Source organism: Ovis canadensis, chromosome 3, assembly GCF_042477335.2.
Source record: "Ovis canadensis isolate MfBH-ARS-UI-01 breed Bighorn chromosome 3, ARS-UI_OviCan_v2, whole genome shotgun sequence".
In the NCBI taxonomy this organism is placed as follows: domain Eukaryota; kingdom Metazoa; phylum Chordata; class Mammalia; order Artiodactyla; family Bovidae; genus Ovis; species Ovis canadensis.
In genome coordinates, this window is record NC_091247.1 from 13,720,063 (window position 1) to 13,731,787 (window position 11,725).

Below are 11,725 nucleotides of genomic sequence, written 5' to 3' on the forward strand. Positions count from 1 at the left end.
GGTGCCAGTTATGAAGCTACTGACTCTCAGCTCCAAACCTACCTTTCCACACCCTGCTTGGCGATGCCAGGACTGGGACCCCATGGAGGTCATTTCTCCTTTGCCAGCTGGTCCCCAGTCAGATGTGGTGAGGCAGCTGGAGTGGGGGGAACATGCTCTTTCCTGTTTTGCTTGCTGTTCCGGTCAGTGTCTCAGCAATGGCCTTTCATATCAAATTTCCAGCTCTCCCCACGCTCCTAGAATCGGCATCATCACTTTCTTTCCAGAGACCCCGCTGGGCAGTGCCCGCTCCTCAGAGGTCTGAATTATAGCTTCTGGTGGGGAGCGCCTCCAGCAACCTATATTCTAATAACCCAATCTCTTCCCCTGCCCCCCCAGTGTTGAGGTGATAACTGCTTCTTGCAACTACTTTCTCATACCCCAATGTCTTCGTTTTGCTTTTTTAGTTCTCCAAAACTTATTTAATCAATTTTTGATGTTAATTTTCTTTGTTTTCTGACTCGACTCTGACTAGTACAAGTGGAGACGAGAAGACAGAGTTCCTGCTCTCAGGGATCTTAGCCTCTAGCTGGAGAGACAGACGGTAAGCATTTCATTACATAAGTGAGAGTATTTCATTGCAATTGAAATAAGGGTCTGGAAGGACAACTACAAAGTATACCAGCATATTACAGGTCCCGAGAAGCCCTTCAGTAAGTACAATTGTTGAGTTCTGCTTAACTGAGTATCTCCTTATTTTATTTGATCAAGAAACTTTAGGGGAGCCTAGTAACATCCAGCAGAAATTAGCGTTCTACATAGTATACTTATCCCCTGGAGGAAGAAATGGCAACCTACTCCAGTATTCTTGCTAGAAAATCCCATGAACAGAGGAGACTGGTGGGCTACATACAGTCCATGGGGTCGTAAAGAGTCGGACATGGCTGAGCATGGATGCATGCATGCACACAATACACTCTGTTCGTGGAAGATGGAAGTCATTAGAGAAAAGTGCCAGGGACTTGGAGTGCAAGCATTTGCCATGTTCCCCAAGAGCACCCAGTGGGTGAGGGGTATCTTAGCTCCAGGATTCAGCTACAACATCAGCTGACAATTCCCTTTGTACTTATTTCAGCACTGCAAAGCAAATTTCTGATCATCATGGAATTGTTGTTCAGCTGCTAAGTCACGTCTGACTCTTTGCGACTCCGTGGGCTGCAGCACTCCGGGCTTCCCTATCCTTCACTATCTCCTAGAGTTTTCTTAAACCCATGTCCATTGAGTTGGTGATGCCATCCTACCATTTCATTGAATTACTAAATAAATTTCCCTGCAGGAAGTGGAGACCTTCATCAGCCAACCCAGGCCTTCGGGTCTACCTGGCAGTTTCTTTCCCAGTACAGTAGGGTTTCTTGACCAGGGTATTTAGAGGAACCATCAACCCCTTAAACCATATGTAAAATGGTATGTGTGTACACATATATATTTGTATGTGTGCATATGTGGGCACTTTTTGAGAGGGAGGGTTCATAGATTTTGTTATTCCTAGTGGAACTGTGACTCTAGAAAAGAGAAAGGTTAGCAATCATGGTGTTAAAGGAAAATATTCTCATTCTTATTTGTATACTGATCTCTTGCAAGTTTGGTCACTGTAAATCAGTCCTCAGTCTGATCAGCTTGTGTTCACTCACCAAACTGAGGTTCTGGATTCTCCAACATACTCCCCTGCTTGAAGAGCAGGCTTCTTGGACCACGTGGCATCACTCACTTTCCAGGCCTTTACCTGTGCTGTTCCTCTGGCTGGAAACCCTTTCCCCACACCTTGGGGTCAACTCCCCATCATTTTTTGGATCTCAAGTTGGCTGTTTCCTTCTTGAATCCTTCTTAGGATGTCTGGTGCTGGGTTAGGTACCACTTCTTTGTGCTCCCACAGCATCACTTCCATCTTTCTGGCACCCCACCCCCTTCTCTTCCACCCTTACCCTTCATCTAGGGCCACTTTTTCCCATTCATTGTGCTTATTCCATGATACAATTAACTGTTTGTAGTACTTGTCTGCTGTTTGCCAAACAAAGAGTTGGACGTGACTGGGCAACTGAACAACAAGAAGCTCCATGAGGAAGGGGTTTGTGACTAGTTTTGCCCTGCTTTGGTGCCCAGACTAAGCAGTGTCTGGCATACAGCAAGCACTCATTAGCTGCAGGGAAACATGTAAAGATGGGTATTTGAATCCTTTCAGTGCTACACTTATAAGCTGTCACAGTTAGACCTCTCACGTCCTCTGCCCCACTCTGTGACTAGGTATAGGCTTGTCAGCCATGAGAATTCCAAAGAGTGAAACACTCACACGACCAAGTTTTGTCTTTCATCGGCAGAAGCTTCTTTCCCACTAAATGCATGTATGTGTGTGCACACGTGTGCACAAACCTATGTGTGATGAGAGAGGAGAAGACATATGCCGCAGAGTTTGGAATAAACATACCTGCATTTCTCAGAAAGCGATATTTATAGTCCTTGACTATCCTCGTGTTTGGGTTATAGAAGCCATCTCCACAGTCGTAACAGCCTGGAGGGATCTTTCTAGGTGGGTCCATATTGGTGAGTTGAGAGATACCTTGAAAGGATATCAGGGAGTGGGATGAATTAGGAGACTGGGATTGATATATATGTGTGTGTGTGTGTGTGTGTGTGTGTGTGTGTATTACTAGATATACACACTGCTATATATAAAACTCCAGCCCTATAAATTAAGCTGCTAACGTCAGGGGAGAAGAGGACCCGGGCACTGTCTCCCAGGACTGGGGACACGGGAACTACCAGGAGGAAAAGAAGAGTCAGTGCACCTTTAAGGTCATGACTCCTGTGTGTCATCTCTCTTAGAAGCTGAAGCCTGAGAAAAGGGGTAAGGTTGGAAGAAGGAACTTCCTGGTTTCCTCTTATTTGTGTTCTCTGTAATTCCCTGTCCTCTGGACTGAGGGGGATGCTCCAAGCACAGTATCATGCTCACAGCTCAGGGTCCTGCCCAGAGCTGTGCTTTGAGGTTGGTTCACCAAGATAAGCTGGGCCACTATGGGTTGAGGGTTACACTCCACGCTGAGCACTTCACAGCCATTCTCTCCCTGAAGCCTCCTGCCAAAGCCCATCTCACAGATGCCCAGAGAGGGGAAGGGTAGCCTTAAGCCTCCCCACCTCCAACAAAGCCTGCCCCCGAGGCTTAGAGGGGGTGCCTTCGGAGAGGTGTGCAGGGTGATTTGGGAAGGAAGTGAGTACTTCAGTGGGCCCCTGAAGGAGAAGGTGAGGCTGCGGGGAATTTGTGCACCGCCTCGACACAGAGGCCTGGTTTAGCAAAACCTGTGCTGTGTGAGTGCTGAGGGCCCAAGGCCAGGAGCTCTTGGCCTACAGGTTTCAGTTGGGGTGAAAAGCCTGTGACCAAGTCATCACTACCCCACGAGGAATCATTTACAAGGTTCTTCAGTGGCATCAGACTGGCAGCTCTCTGAAAGCACAGACTGTGTCCTCATAGCTCTTGTTCTCCCAGGATCCAGCCGGTAGCTGCCACAGGGCGTGTGCTCAGGAAACATCTGTGAAGGTCATTGCTGTACCTACCCTAAGTGCACCCCATCACCTCCCATTGTGATGTCAGTAGTATTATTCCTGTCTGAAAATAACTCTTCATTGAACACCTACTATGCACCAGACAATGTGCTCGGACACTGGGGACACAGAGCCTTTGCCCTCCAAGAGCTCACAGCCAGCTCAGGAAGATAGACCCTTGTGACAGAGCTCGGGGAGGGGATCATGGCTGCTTGGTGATGGGGAGCCCTTACTTGGTCTGGGAATTCAAGGAAGAGCCCCAAGAAAGGGGCATTAAGCTCAGACCTGAAGGATGGGAAGGAGCTATCTGGGTGAAGTGGAGGGTTAGAGCATTCCAGGAAGGAGGGGGACTGGCAGGAAAGAGTACGGTCTTTTTGAGGAACAGAGAGCAAGCATGGTGAGGGAGAGAGAGAACATCCGAGAAGGGCAGGGAGCAAGGGGTGAGGCTGGGGACCTCACAGGACCTGGAGAACACCGGTCGTTTTAAGAGCATGGAGCCTCACTTTCAGGGTAATGAGGAGGCACTAGAGGCTGTGTGGGGGTGGGGGGCTGGTGGCCATCAGATCCATGGTTTTCAGAGATGGAAGTGAGCACAGAGGGGCGAATGGTCCAGAGGGGGTCCAGTGTGGATCTCAAGAGTTCAGGTAAAGAAGGCGAGAGGGTGAAGGTCTGGAATAGTGCAGAAGAGATAGGATGGCCACCTGATGCGAACAGCCGACTCACTGGAAAAGACCCTGATTCTGGGAAAGATTGAGAGCAGGAGGAGAAGGGGGCGACAGAGGATGAGATGGTTGGGTGGCATCACCAGCTCAATGGACGTGAGTTTGAGCAAACTCTGGGAGTTGGTGGTGGACAGGGAAGCCTGATGTGCTGCAGTCCATGGGGTTGCAAAGAGTCAGACATGACTTAGCAACTGAACAATAACAACGAAAGAGGACGAAGAAGCTCAGCTTGGCCCATGGAGATACTCAGTAAATATCTGTTTAATAAACAAATGAATGGATATATTTAGAGGCAGAATCCATAGGGCCTGGTGATGGATTGCACACTTATGGAGGAAGGAGGAGTCAGGATTAGGCTTATGTGGGGGTGGGGGTGGGGGTGGGGTGGGAGTGATGGTCTCCAGGGCAGCAGTCCTGGGGGTCAGTGGGCTGGTGGGCAGGGTAATGAACTTAGTGCAGACAAGTTGAGCGACAACCCAATAGAGGTGCTGGGGACACGGGATGCAGAAATCTGAGGCTCATGGATTTTGATTTCAATTAAATGAAGGCAAAAGAAGAGGACAACAGAGGATGGGATGGCTGGATGGCATCACCAGCTCAGTGGACATGAGTCTGAGCAAACTCAGGGAGACAGTGAGGCACAGGGAGGCCTGACGTGCTATGGTCCATGGGGTCACGAAGCATCAGACACAACTGAGCGACTGAACAACAACAGATGAAGGCTTAGCTGTGAATCAGCTTGTAGGGAGAAGATACAGAACGGAAACAGAAGAGGGCCTAAGCCAGAGAGCTGTGGTAAACCCCAGGATTAATAACTGGGGCAGGGGGGAAGCTGGCAAGGAGATGGGACAGGAAGAAAGTGGGAGGGTGAGGTGTCAGGGAAGCCAAGAGAGAGGAGGCAGCTCACCTGACAAAGCCAGAGTCTGCACTCAGGGCATCTGGACCCCAACACCAAGTGCTTTCTGGAGGTTTCTGTCCTTGGGGAGGTTGAGCTCCCCAGGCTCATCCAGCGATTGAGGGGAATGTGGGGACTCCAACCCCGACCTTCCAGCTCTCTGCTCTGTCAATGCCACCATACTACCTCTAGTTAGGATTTTTTTTTTTTTTTTTTTTACAGTTTACAAGTCACTTCCCCATATTTGGCTATATTGTCTAGACTAGTGAAGTAGCTCAGTTATGTCCAACTCTTTGCGACCCTGTGGACTGTAGCCTATCAGGCTCTTCCATCCATGGCATTCTCCAGGCAAGAGTACTGGAGTGGGTTGCCCTTTCCTTCTCCAGGGGATCTTCCCAACCCAGGGATCGAACCCAGGTCTCCCACATTGCAGGCAGACGCTTTAACCTCTGAGCCACCAGGGAAGCATATAGTCTGAGCTGTGCCTAAATCTTGCCTCTTGAGGTTCAGCTGACCTCACACGAGTCTCAGAAACACAGAGGAGACCCTGAAGCTGCCACTCTCTGGACACAGACTCTAGGCCCTAGTGTCCCCCTCTGTGATGGAACTTGATTTTTCCAGGGAGGCAACGTGATGTAGGGACCTCAGAGAGGAAGACATGGGCTCCCATGCGAGCTCTGCCACTCGAAACATGCTTGAGCTCCACGGCCTCAGCTTCTTCCTCTGTGACATGGGACTAGGAAGCTGACATGGCAGGGTCATCTGGAGATTCATTGTGACAGAGATGACAGAAAGCCTCACCCAGCCCCCGATACACAGAGCACACGGTCCATCAGGGCTGCCCCACGTCAGTGTTGCAGCTGATCTGATGAATAACGGCAGCTGAGGTGTACCACGCACCTACTGTGCATGCAAGACACTGCTATAAACACTTTACACGTGTGATCGTATTTCTAAGACTTGTAAGGTAAATGAAGCTATTGTCCCATTTTGCATGGGGAGAAACTGTAGCTCAGAGAGGTGAGTGCACTGCCCTTGGTCCCTGGCTGGTACAGGGGATCTGAGATTTGAGGACTGGTCTTTCTGGCTCTGGAACTTGGTCGAATCCTGCGGTCCTGCTCCTCTCTTCTCTCCTTTGGGTGGGTTACTTCAAAGGGACCCAACCCCCTTCTTTAGATCCATCTTTCATCTCCCTTTCCATCTGAGTGTGAAGGGAAGTGAGGATGCCTGGGTACCTGCAGGCTTCAAGCCGTAGCAGATCTCGGTGTAAAACCTCCGATCGTAGCTGTCACAGTAATGCCAGTTCTCAGTGTTATACTGCAGGCCGTCCGAGAAGGTGTATGTACCCTGGAAGATGAGGTGCACACATGTGGGTCTGCGGAAGCCACAGCCCACTTTCCAAGAAGGATGGAAGTCAAGGGAAAGGATGGTGTTTTCCTTGAAGTGATCACTATCACAGCTGCTACAGCTGTGGTGACTGGGAGGCATGATTGTTAAGTCCTGAGTTGTGTGTCCGGCTCACTGTGTGACCTTGGGCAGATGACCTACCCTTGGTGGCCCTCGGTTTCCTCCTCCATTCAGTTGGAAAATCATGCTGTATGTTTAATAGAACTGATTCAATGAGATTCAGTGAGATAGTGCATGAAGAGCATTTAGCGTAGGGCTGGAATATAACAAACACTCAATAACTGTTACTATTATTCTTTTATTGTTATCATGGCTAGAAAGGTGAGGGCCCTCAGTCACAGCTCTTTGTCCAAACATGTACATTCATCTTTTGCTGCCTTAGTGCTAAAGGAAGCCTCAGGATGTACACATTGCATTGGCCTGGGCATCAGGAAACATGGGTGGAAATTCCAGTACTATTAATTCACAGGGTGACCTTGGGTAAGTCACATCCCTTTCCTGGGGCTTAGATTCTCCAAGCTGAAAAGCAAGGAGTGTTTCTTAACCTTTTTTTTAGGTTATGAGCCAGCCCCTGTACCCACCCATAATGAAACCCTTGAAAGTTATAGATTCTTTCTCTGGGGAAATTTGAGCTCCATATGCACAGAGGCTTTTGTATATAAATCAGGAGATTTCACTGACATCCCGAATTCTATCTCTGGCCCACAAATCCAAGGCTAAGAACTCTTGATTTAGATGACTGATAAGTCATCTGATTATAATGGTGGAGTTAGCACTTACTGAGTGCCTACTGTGTGCCAGGTACTGAGTAGAGTACTCACACACACTGCCTCATTTATTTTCATAACCATCCTAACGAGATCCCTTGTACTCTTGTGGCCGGCAGACTTGCGGTCCCCCAAAGATGTCCAGGTCTAATCATTGAGCCTATGAATGTTAACCTTACATGGCAAAAGAGACTCTGCAGGTGGGATTAAATTAAGGATCTTGAAGTGGGAGATTATCCTGGATTATCTATACGGGTCCAGTGTAATCATAGGGGTTCTCTTAAAAGGGAAGCAAGAGGGCCAGAGGGATAGAAGACGAGACGATGACAAAAGCAGAGGGGAGAGGAGGTGTGATGACGGAAGTGAAGATCAGAGGGAGGCATGGCTGTGAGCCAGGGAATGCACACAGCTTCCACGAGCTGGAAAAGTCAAGGAAGTGGATCCTCCCACATAGCCTCCAGAAGGAATGCAGCAGTGCTGGCCTGTTTTAGACTTCTGATGTCCAGAACTAAAAGATAACAAGTTTCTGTCATTTGAAGGCACTGAATTGACAGTAATTTGTTAAAGCAGCAATATGATACTAATACAATTATTGTCCTCAGTGTACAGATAAGAAACAAGAGTCTCAGAAAGGGTAGGTCATGGGCCCAAGGTCACACAGTTGGTGGCATAAGAGGATTCAGACTCATTATGGCATCTCCAGGGGTCTTCTGGATAGATAGGGAGAAGATTCCAGAGCCCTGGAGATCAAGAGGCAGGAGAAGAGGGCAGCAGAGGGGAGAGCAGGGTGCCTGTTGGGGGCTCTTCCCATCTGAGGCTTTCCCCTCCCCACCTGATTACCTTTACAACCAACCCTTTCTCCCAAACCGCATCAAATCGGCTCCCATTGGGGAAGTACAAGGTTCCTTGGCCATGAAACATGCCGTCCTTCATTTCCCCAACATATTTTGTTTCAGTTGGGAGGATGTATTCGGCATCACCCTCCATCCTGTAAGGACAAAAATAAGTCACTGAACCCTCATGGGAACTGGAGGGTCAGAGGTAGGGGTGCATGAGAGCCAGCACCTCAGGGTCCCCAGATGTAATTGTCCCTGCACTATTCTGTTCAGAAACAAAAATGTTCCCCTTAGAGCTCAAAGTAAGAGGGGCTGTGTGTTGAAGGGAATGCAAAAGTTGGTCTATTGTTCTCCCTCGCTCTCAAGTAGGGGCTGTCCCGGAGTTCATGCTGCCCATGGAAGGCCCCCTCTGGAGGCCCAGAGAGGGGAACAGTGTGCTCAAAGCCACACAGCAAGCACTGTGAAGCAGAGACAGGGACCAGGCTTTCTGGGAGCTGATTCCAGGTCTTCTCCATTCCCCACAACCAGCCCACCCCTGCCCACTGCACCCCAAGTAGGAAACTGGGAAAAGTATGCACCTGCGGAAACAAGAATTTAGTCTCACTTCATCATCTCCTAGATGCACCATCTTGGAGACTTTCCTAAGCCTCTGTTTTCCTTCCTCCCTTTATTCCAACGAATACTTATAGAACACCTGCTATATGCCAGGCACCTTGCTGAGTCTACTCTATTGGATGCAAAACTATAGACACAACAGTGTCCAAGGCAGATGCAGTCCTTGTCCTTGACGGGCTCACAGTCTAGTGACGGACACAACTAAATAACTGCACAATGCTTGATCAGTGCTCTGCAGGGGAAGATAGGCCCCGATGGGAGCAAGGGGCAGGGTACTGCCTGGACCAGATGACCACTTGTTTCACAGGGGAAATGGCTGAGATTAATGCCCAAGATGAACCCAGATACTAATAACACTTTCCCTAGTAAAGGGCCTGATATATAGTGAGAGCTTAAGAAACATGTTTTCAGTCATTCATTCGTGCCTTCTCTGTTTTTCCCCACTGGCTGGAATTCATCTCTCCTAACTCTAAACTTACTTTTGGTTTTCTTTGTACTTCTGTTGGATGCCTAGCACTTTCTGCCTTGTATCATAATTGTACAGTTCATCTCTCCTATGTAATCAAGCTACTTGAAAGGAAGACCTTGGTATTCTCAGCTCCTAGAAACATGTTCTTTCTTAAAGAGGTGCTGGGGAACATCTACTAAGTAAAGAATGAAGGAAACAGAAGAATTAGTGAACTTACTGAGTGGGTAACAGAATTTGCTGCCATACACAGGCCCCAAACAGGAGAGCACTGTGGTTAAGCACAGCTTCTGAGACAGGCAGGCCTGGAGTCCAGGCCTGGCCCCACTTCTCTATGTCTTGTATGACTTCTACCTCTCTAAGCCTGAGTCTCTCATCTGTAAAATAGGGATAATGACACTTCTGCAAAATTACTGCATTAATGGCTATGAAACTATAGCAGAAGAGCTTAAAAACTAATTTGCTTTTATTTTGCTGCAAGACATAGAAGGAGAGAGAACTCGTCTTCATCCCTCTACCTCTTTGCTTGAGATTGTATCTGTTATTTCTACACACAGTCTCCATCTAAACGCATCTCTGAAATTTGACATCTCCCCTATTTTTTTTTTTAATGTAACTTGAATGTTATTGTTCAGACCACCTACAGACAACTCCAGCCCACCCCAAACAGAACTTATCTTCTCCTCTCCCAAAGCGGACCCTCCTCAGTGTTCTCAATCTCCAGGCTCAAAGGCTGGAGCTGGGCTCTGGGCTGGACTGAAAGCAGTCTCTGAGTGGGATCAGGAGCCAATCAGTTGCCAGGTCCTGGCAATGAAATCCCCAAACTTCCACATTTTTTCTCTACCGCAGCCCTACTGCTTCTGCCTTGGCCCAGGGTCCTGCTGCCTTTTACTGGGACAACGGCAATGGGCTCTGATCTGCTCTCCCTACCTCCACTCTCCCTCACTCCCTCCCTCTTTCCGTCCTTCCTTTTCTCCTCCCCCTCCTTTCCTCCTCCGCTTCCATTTTTCTTTTATCATTCAGGGCAAAAAGTCTTAGAATTCCCTAGCAGTCCAGTGGCTAGGACTCTGCGCTGTCACTGCTGAGGGCCAGGTTCAGTCTCTGGTTGGGGAACTAAGATCCCACAAGCCATGCATCATAGCCAAAAAAACAAAGAAAACAAAGGTAATCAGCCTTCATTTTAAATTCAAAGTAAATTTAAAAGAACAAAAAGATCTCCTTTATAATAAAGATGTTAATCCTTAACAAGGGTATGATGACCATATCTCAAATATTATTCAGTCAGTCATTCATTCTCTTATTCATTCATGTGGCTAACATTTACTGAGTGCCTACCAGACATACACACTATGAGGAGGAATACAGAGATGAAATAAATTAGATTTCCTAATATCCAGCAATACCAAGGGTCTATCCATGGCTCCTCACACCCACAGAATTGTATAGAGTATTCAGATCTCTCTACACCAGAGCACAGACTCCACCTTGTCCAGCTTGGGTTCCCACTCTCCCCTAGGCACATCCTACACTCCAGCCAGACTGAACTGCTTGCTCTCTCCTTCATATATAAGCCCTCTGAGCTATTGCTCATGCTGTTCCCTCTGCCTGAAAATATTCTTCACCTTGCATCTCCAACCACCTAGATCCTACTCAACCTTCAGGGCCCATTTCAAATATTATCTCCTCCATGAAGCCTTCTAGGATTGTTCCAACTAGATGCATCCTCTGCAGGGGCTCAGCAGCAAGACTCTATAATAGAAAGATCATGGGCTCTGGAGGTAGACCTAGTTTTCATCTCTGCTCTGTCAAATGCCAACTAGGTGACTTTGGGCATGTTATGTAACTACTTTGTGCCTCACTTCTTCCATCTGTATAGTGGGGGTATCTATCTCATAGGGTTGCTGTGAGGAGGGAAGATTCAAGCAAAGCCACTATCTGAAATTATCTTCTCTGTTTGTTGGCAATATGCTAACTAGACAATAAGCTGCATGAGAGCAAGGATCTTGATAGTTTTAATATTCTTATCCCTGTACCTAATACTGGCAGATAGCAGACACACATATATACATGGAATGGATGTATCTCAGCTCTGCTGTTAATTAGAATATATGTCCTTGAACAAGTTACTTCACTTCTCTGGGGATCTCATTTACCTTAACTGTAAAATGGGAATAAACATTCCGATCTAAAAGAGTTGTCCTGAAGTTTAAAAGGGAAAAAATTTGAGAAAGCGTCTGATACAAAGCCCTTTGAGGGGACAAAAAGACCGCCGTCTTTTTCCAGTCACGGATGTTCAAGGACGTAGGGAATCAAACGAAGCCCTTACCTGCCATCTACAAATTCCCCAATATATTGGCTCCCGGTGTACTCCATGGCGCCTGCCTCTAGCTTCCAGTCTTTGGGACACCTGAGTCTCAGCGCATCCTGCCTCACCATGACAACCA

The 11,725-nt window shown here is 47.8% G+C and overlaps 1 protein-coding gene across 3 annotated transcripts in view; it reads right to left on the bottom strand.

The window, feature by feature from the left end:
* MORN5 (MORN repeat containing 5) overlaps positions 1-11,714 on the bottom strand; it is a 40,808-nt gene extending 29,094 nt beyond the window's left edge. For 2 of the 3 annotated variants that reach the window (XM_069582554.1, XM_069582555.1), the window contains exons 1-4: positions 11,608-11,709; positions 8,205-8,352; positions 6,426-6,537; positions 2,462-2,593 (exon numbers count right to left, since the gene is read on the bottom strand). In XM_069582554.1, the coding sequence (XP_069438655.1) occupies positions 2,462-2,593; positions 6,426-6,537; positions 8,205-8,352; positions 11,608-11,654 (439 nt within the window). In that variant the 5' untranslated portion in view covers positions 11,655-11,709. Of the gene's footprint in view, positions 1-2,461; positions 2,594-6,425; positions 6,538-8,204; positions 8,353-11,607 lie in introns of all 3 variants that reach the window. The other variant, XM_069582556.1, reaches the window with a different exon arrangement.
* Positions 11,715-11,725: the final 11 nt, after the last annotated feature.